This window comes from Cyrtonyx montezumae, unplaced genomic scaffold (genome assembly GCF_038088225.1).
Source record: "Cyrtonyx montezumae isolate F1298 unplaced genomic scaffold, pur_monq_1.0 scaffold_4, whole genome shotgun sequence".
In the NCBI taxonomy this organism is placed as follows: Eukaryota; Metazoa; Chordata; class Aves; order Galliformes; family Odontophoridae; genus Cyrtonyx; species Cyrtonyx montezumae.
This window is the reverse complement of record NW_027072045.1, coordinates 33,476,546-33,484,363: the sequence shown is the minus strand read 5'-3', so window position 1 is coordinate 33,484,363 and position 7,818 is coordinate 33,476,546. Positions and strand designations below refer to the sequence as shown.

General features: G+C 45.7%; 1 protein-coding gene across 1 annotated transcript; it reads left to right on the top strand.

The window, feature by feature from the left end:
- The first annotated feature begins 1,520 nt into the window (after nucleotides 1-1,520).
- Nucleotides 1,521-7,012, top strand: LOC136055225 (lipase member M-like). Its single transcript, XM_065746941.1, has 9 exons — nucleotides 1,521-1,670; nucleotides 1,974-2,091; nucleotides 2,331-2,529; nucleotides 2,661-2,770; nucleotides 3,073-3,209; nucleotides 3,724-3,870; nucleotides 4,562-4,633; nucleotides 6,178-6,243; nucleotides 6,478-7,012. Exons 1-9 carry the CDS (start codon nucleotides 1,569-1,571, stop codon nucleotides 6,709-6,711), a joined length of 1,185 nt encoding a protein of 394 aa, XP_065603013.1. The 5' UTR covers nucleotides 1,521-1,568; the 3' UTR covers nucleotides 6,712-7,012.
- Nucleotides 7,013-7,818: the final 806 nt, after the last annotated feature.

The following is a 7,818-nucleotide window of genomic DNA, read 5'->3' as shown; positions in this document are numbered from 1 at the left end:
TATTCATTTCTGCTTCTAGAGACACACATCAAAAACTTGAGCGTTTTGATCTCTGTAATATTTTTCTCTGGAGACTCTGCTTTGCAGTTCTGCATCTGAGCAATGTGGGTTTTGTGAGCATCAGCTCTATTGCAGCGAGCTTAGGGAGTAACACAAACCTTGTGGCTCTGGTTGGACATTAATCTGATTCTCTGTCCCTTCTGTCTCCACATCGACAGCTTTGGCTTGGTTGGATCCTGCTTGCGTTATGGTTTTTCCTCTGAAGAAGGCACTGGTGGGCTTTTGTTAAATGTGTGGGCTCTTGATGTTTTCTAGTAGACTCTCTGGTTTAGTAGAAGGGGGTAAATGCAGGCAGGATCCACAGCTGGCTTAAAGGACCCACAGTACCTTGGGTCTGAGCCCAGAGGTGCTATAAGGTGCTTCAGAAGCTCCAGAGAATATGAAATCTCTCCTGCTGATGGGAGCAGGGGATGCCCTACTACAGACTGACTCTGGAATGCACCAAGTACCTGGGGAATTTTCCAGGAGTATTGATGAAATTTAGATGACTTGCATGCAGGAGATGTGGACCATCATTTCATTTGGGCCATATGTGACCATACTGTGTACGTGTTACTGCCTGTTAGTACTTGCTAAATGCTACAGGCATGCACAGTGACTCATCTCTTTCTTTTCTCTTTTGCCACAGAGGCTTTGATCTCTTGGGATAGCACGACAAGTTGCTTGGGTAAATGGCTGAGTGTCAGTGCTCTTACTAACACCTGTGGACTTTGTGTCAGAGCCTGTTCTAGATCTGGGCTATTGAGGTGTGCCACTGCCATACTTAGATGATGTCGACTTGGAAGCAAGGCCTTCAGTCGTGTCCTCCAGGATGTATGCAACATCTTACTGCTTCTTCCTACTGACAGAGCCCACTGCTCAGCTGGGCAAAGGGATGGGTCACTGCATTTTGGAGGGGACTTCCGCAAGTCCCTGGTCCAAGTACTACAAGTAGCACCATCCTTGGTGCTGTATCAGACCAACCGATGTAGAGCCAAACCTTAGAAACCAAAATGTAGATCCCTTCTTGAGGGAACATGTGAGTTTTGCAACAGGACAATAGTGCTGAGAAGACTATTGTTATAACCTGGGAAGGGAGGACTTGTCTGATGTCTGCTAATTTCTGTGTAGGCCAGGCTTCTCGCTCTGTGTGACTTGTGCTACTTGCTGAGGTAATATGGTCGGCCTCTGATACCCTAAGGCAGGGCCTGGATTGGGAAGCACTGAGACCGAGGTTTTGATGAGAAGCAACACTGACACACTAATTATACCTGCACAAACACAAAGCTGGGTTTGCATTAAAGGATGCAGCCTCCAGAATTATGCTAACTGCATTCTGCATCAGCATGGCTGCAGTTAGGTGCAGACATCCCACTCAGCCACGATGGCTGAAAGACTCCCTATGGCCTCCTGCCCTCATGTGTTCTCTTCATCCCTTGGGGACACTCAAGCAGTGTTTGTCAGTGCCCCTAGCACTCCAGTTTGTTCACATCAGCCCCATTGTCCCCTAGGTGTGACAGAGAGGAGAGATGTGGATACTGCTGATGGCTCTGGGCCTGGCCCAGGAACTGGCTAATGCCACCTCACGTGGAGGACTGGGCCATGAAAATCCTGAGCAGTTCATGAACATCGTAAGTGCCACAGGACAGAGTCCTCCCTGAGGGATCCTGTCCTCTGCCTGCTATCAGCCTTGTTGGGGAGGGCGTGGGATACTGGCCAGGAGCAAGTTTTTCTGATTTTTCTGCTGGAATCTCTCACTTCATGCGCTCAGCCTGAAGTCGGCCACTTTCTGATGTTCCTCCAGCATAGATAGGTCTGCAGGTACATGTGAATATCACACCAGGCCATTATGGCACACTATGGGTGGCACTGAGTCAGTCTCAGCATGCTGGACACCAGCAGGTTGCCTCTTCCATTGACTTCTGTCTCTGCAGAGTGAGAAGATTCAGTTCCAAGGGTACCCCAGCAAGGAGTATGATGTGCTGACTGACGATGGCTATTTCCTCAGTGTGAACCGGATTCCCCATGGCAGAGGCAACACTGGGGACTCAGGTGAGGTTGATTTCACCAGTCAAGCAGCACAGTTATGAACCTGATCAGAGACAAGACTATATATAGGAGGAAAGTGGCACAAAGCATACTTCCCAGAGGTAATCCCCCAGCCCTGGATCAGGATTTCCTGTCAGAATCAGGATCACAAATATTCACTGAGATGCATGAGGATATATATATCTTTTTTCAATCTGGGAAGGAGTTTTCTTGTGATTTCTATCTGATTTCTTCTCATTCAGGATCCAGGTCACCTGTGCTGATAGTGCACGGGTTCAGTTTAGATGGTGGTGACTGGGTGGACAATCTCCCTGAAAGCAGCTTGGGCTTCATCCTGGCGGACGCGGGGTATGATGTATGGATTGGAAACTGCCGGGGTAACAGCTGGTCCCGGAGGCACCTGAACCTCTCTGTTGAGCAGGAGGAGTTTTGGGACTTCAGGTAAGGAAGAGGATGAAGATGGGACGAGGAAACAGGGCTGCTGGTGTAACGCACCCTAAATCCTTGGAAAGCTGAAGACAGTTGGAGAGTGGGAAATGGGCACCCCCTCCAGTTCCTCTTTTGCTTTCCAGTTTTCATGAGATGGCAATGTATGATGTCCCAGCCATGGTGTCCTTCATCCTGCAGCAGACTGGGCAGAAGAAACTATTCTACATTGGCCATGCTCAGGGCAACTCTCTGGGTGAGTGGGAACAAGGAGCTGGCTGTGCCAAGAGTTTATTACATGTTATGCTTCAGATATGCTTCTCTTCCTCTTCCCTTCCAGTAGAAGTTTATTTATTCAGAGGAAAAGATCACCTTTTCCCACTTACCTCTGAGCTGCTAATCAAATGAATGAGCCATCACCAACTTCTGAAGGCTCATTTTCTAGAAAAAAAAACCCCAAGGTCCCAGATCAGAGATATTCTCAGTCAGACTAAACATTGTGACATAGCATCACTGTTGCTGCTGGGGTTATTGTTGTGATCTCTTGCTGTTTTTCAGGTTTCATAGCATTTTCAAGCATGCCATACCTGGCTGAGAAAATCAGCCTGTTCATTGCTTTGGCTCCTCTTTACACCTTTCATCACGTTAAAGGCCCTGTGTTAAAGATTGCATTTTTACCAGACACACTGCTGAAGGTATGCAAATATTTGTTGTGCTATTCCCATGCATACTCCCAATGAATTAATGAAATCCAAGTGCTTTTGGCAAGTCACATCCAGCTCTCCAGCTGTCATTCACTGAGACTACACCTGCACCTGACTTTGAAGATCCTAAACAAGAGGGATGTCCCTCTCTTTCCAGTTGAACACAAACAGATTTCACTCTAAATCACCCATACTTGCCCATCATTACCATTTTTAAACAAAGGGGAAAATGAATTGTATGAGTCTGGCTATCTCAGGCAGAACTTTTGGAACACCAAGAGAATGGGGACAGCAACATGTAGTGGAAAGGTCAATGACAGCTTCATGATGTTCTGTGGCTCAGATATGACCATGGGGCAGCCTGCTCATGAGGCTGGCTGGCTCAAATTTTAACTCAGCCTTACTGAGTAGCTACCTGTCAGTGCTGTCTGAGGTCAGGAGGTTCCTGTGAAGAGAAGATGTGTGTTGCAGGAGATGCGGTAACCTGTTTCGTACACTCTTGCAGACAATATTTGGAACAAAACAACTGACCCTGGTGGGAAGGAAGGAGAGAGCCATTCTTGCTAAGACATGCAGCAACATGCTAACAGCTGAAGTTTGTGAGAATGAAATCTTCCTTATTGGTGGATACAACAAGAACAACCTGAATGCAGTAGGTGTATCAGCTTCTCTAGGTCACAGTGACACACACACCATTTCCTATTTCCCTGAGCTCTTCCTAGACAAATGGAAACAGAGAGGTTCAAAAACCAGGGTTTCCTAATTCCTGGAAAGCACTGCCAGTGCAGAGTTAAAGACAGCATGAGAAAGTAGTTATCAATTACCATTTTGTTTGTTACCAAACAAAACATCTTTCTTATTTTAAGATGAACTTATGCTTGAGTGCACGATCTGCATAATTAGCAATACATGAAAAAGTATAAAAACAAAACAAAAAAAAAGGAGTAAATATTACTGTTGAAGGCAGTGGCTGTTTGGAGATTTCCTTCAGCACTGTTCACTGTGTCAGGGTGTTAAGCCCAAAAAATGCTGCTGTAGTAAGAATCACTTGTGGTTTTGTCTGCAAAGGCAAGGTAACTCCTGCCCTATTTCCTGCTGGCCTGTGACAAGTTTGAAGAAAAAAAAATTGACTGGACTGGTTGTATCTCCATTTTAAAATGATAGTTTACAACACATCTTTAAAAGCAGCTACTCATCTCCGAATAGAGCAAAGCTGCTTTCACATATAAAAATTACATAGCAGTAATGAGACTTATTATTTTTATTTTTATTTTTATTTTTGCCTAGACAGATTTTTATCATTCTCAAATCACTTAGGAAATACTTCTTTTTTTTTTCTGCAGAGTCGACTGGATGTGTACCTAGCTCATTTTCCAGACTATACATCAGTAAAGACTCTTCTCCACTGGGGACAGGTAAATACTTCGATTTTATAATAACAGTAACAAATGTCTTTTAATCTGTGAATACAGTAGTTTAAAATGCTGCTTCATTCACCCTAGAAATGGATAAGGAAATAGAGAGTGACAAAGCCAATAAAAGTAATTTGAAATTACTACATCTAAGTGGAGTAGATAAGTAGTGAAGATGTCTGGTCCTGTCCTGGGTAAGCACCCTGTGGAGGTATTTTTGGGATGCTCTCTTTGCTCCAGTGCACCTGATCCAGGACACCTGTTACCTGCTTGGAGTTCTTAAAGCACAGACAAGGTGAAGACATGATGTGAGACAGCTAGCATGGCTTCACCAAGGGCAGACAGTACCTGACCAATGTTGTGGCCTTTTATGATGGAGTGACAGCAACAATAGACAAAGGAAGAGCAAATGATGTCATCTACTTGAACTACTGCAAGGCCTTTGATATGGTCCCACATCACATTCTTATCTCTATACTGCGAAGATTTCAAGGCTGGACTATTCTGTGGATAAAAATTGTTTGGGTGGTCACAGCCAGAGTGTTGTGGTCAATTAATGGCTCTATGTCCAGGTAGAGGTTTGTGAAGAGTGGTGCCCCCCAGGGGTCCATCTTCAGACTGCTGCTCTTCAACATCTTCATAAATGACGTAGTGGGACTGAGTGTCAACAAGATTGCTGATGACACTAAGCTGAGTGGTGCAGGAAAAAGGGATCCAAAGGGACCTGAACAAGTTTGAGAAGTGGGTCCATGTGCATCTAATGAGGTTCAACAAGGCCAAGTGCAAAGTGTTGCACTTGGGTCAGGGTGGTCCCAGATGGGGAGAAGGACTCACTGAGAGCAGCAGAGCAGCCCTGTGGAGAAAGACTTGGGGAACCTGATGGAGCTTGCAGCCTGGAAGGCCAACTGTATTCTAGGCTCCATCAATAGAGGTGGGGCGTGGCCAGTAGGGCAAGGCAGGTGATTGTCCCTCTCTGCTCTGCCCTAGTGAGGCTCCATGTGGAGTATAGCACCCAGGCCTGGGGACCCCTGCACAAGAAAGACACACAGCTGTTGGAGGGGTCCAGAGAAGGGCCATGAAGGTGATGAGAGGACTGGAACACCTGTCCTACATGGAGAGGCTGAGGGAGATGGGCTGGAGAAGAGAAAGGCTCTAAGGAGAAAGCAGCCATCCAGTACTTAAAATGAGCTTACAAACAGGAGGAAGACTGATTTTTTACACGGTCTGATAGTGATGGGACAAGAGGGAACGATTTTAAACTAGAAGAGGGTAGGTTTAAAATATGTGTTAAGAAGAAATTCTTTACTCAGAAGGTGGAAAGGCACTGGCACAGGTTGTCCACAGAAGTTCTGGATACCCCATCTCTGCAGGTCCTCAAGGTCAGGTTGGATGGAGCCCTGGGCAACAAGATTTAGTGGGTGGCAACCCTGCCCACAGCAAGGGAGTTGGAACTGGACGGGCTTTAAGGTTTCTTCTAACCCAAACCATTCAATGATTCTACGATTCAATGATTCCATGATTCTGATTCTTTACATTTTCTGCTTCAGACTGCCAAAACTGGGGAGTTCAAGCAGTTTGACTACAGGGAGAAGAATCAGGAGGTATACAATCAGGTAAGTAGGAGCTGGTAGATGAAGAGGATGAGGCTGTCTGACTGGGATGAGAGTTACATCCTCCAGTGGCTGACGTGGCCAGAGTCCACTAGGATGTCAGAGACAGTACACCACATCTATTAGTATATATTAGCATTATTAATGTCCATTATTATTTATTATTAATAATTTATTATTATTAATGTCTATTATTAATTATAAAGAGCTGATGAATAACGGCAGTATTTCTCCCAGACCACCCCACCCTTCTACAGGATAGAAGACATGACAGTGCCGACTGCACTGTGGAGTGGCGGGGAGGACTGGGTGAACCCACCTCTCGAGACCCATCGCTTGCTCTTCCGTATAACCAATATCATCCATCATGAGCACTTCCCTGACTGGAACCACTTTGACCACCACTGGGGCAGGGATGCCCCGCAGCGCATGTACAAACAGATTGTCAATCTGATGGATAAAAATCCGTGAAAGAATCCCATGTTGGCCTAGGATGAATGAACCACTTGTTTCCACAATCTCAGTGGAATCTGGGTGTCATCTGCTGCTCTCCTCTTCCCTTTTTAAAAATGTCTCCTATCACCCTATTATGCAGCAATTTAATGAGTTAAAAAATCACTGTTTAACTTCTGTCTGCCCTCTGTGACTAGAAGTTGCAATAAACTCTTGTGTAACAACCTAACTGCAACATCCTGCTTGGTGGGCACACCAGGTTTGTGCTTGCACCGCACTGCTCAGGTGAAGTGTGCAGAAGACCCTGGCAACATTTTTTTTTTTTTTTCTTGGCTCAAAGTATTGATTATCTGGGGATCTGGGGCATACTGTGGTCTGGCTGGCCCCAGACTTCCTACCAATACCAGGACGGGTTCCCCCTGAGCTATAGCTGAGTTCCCACAGTGACCTGAAGAACCTGGGGGACGCGTAATACAGAAGAACATCTTGCCAATGTACAGTAGCCTCAGCCACAAAATCAACAGTCCCTTGCCAGTTCTGATGCATTGCATCAGATGCATTGCATCAGAACACATAACTTGATGAAAAGACATTTTGGTCTGATATTTTACTCCAGAAATTGAGTATGTAATCTGGTGTGTGAGTTTTGGTGAAGGAGGGGTGGCAAGAGACCTTGTCCATGGACCTGGAAAGGTGAGTGCACTGATTTCAAGAGAGAAATATACAACCTGGAAGAGAGTGGGAGGAAATGAAAGAGGTAGCTGCACACCACAAAGCCAAAAATACTCTGAAAGGGCAACACTTCAGTAGAAGGGAGATTAAGGCTAGATATTAGGAAGAAATTGTTACTCGGTGGGTGCTGAGGCCCTGGAACAGGTTGCCAGAGAAGCTGTAGCTGCCCCATCCCTGGAAGTGCTCGACTCCAGGCTGGATGGGACCCTGTGCAGCCTGATCTAGTGAGTGACAACCCAGCCCACAGCTGGGGGGTTGAAATTACATTACATTATCTTTAATATCCCTTCCAACCCAAACTGTTCTATGGTTCTACAGTTCTATGATTTGATGATCTGGGCTGTGGCATTTGGCTAGGTCTTCACTGGGAGATAACTCACCTAGAACAGTGTC

Excerpts from the sequence above, each read along its gene's own strand:
- LOC136055225 (XM_065746941.1), top strand. The coding sequence starts at position 1,569 with ATGTGGATACTGCTGATGGCTCTGGGCCTGGCCCAGGAACTGGCTAAT. Across the intron at positions 2,092-2,330 it reads AGGCAACACTGGGGACTCAG|GATCCAGGTCACCTGTGCTG; the intron begins GTGAGGTTGATT and ends CTTCTCATTCAG. Across the intron at positions 2,530-2,660 it reads GAGGAGTTTTGGGACTTCAG|TTTTCATGAGATGGCAATGT; the intron begins GTAAGGAAGAGG and ends TTTGCTTTCCAG.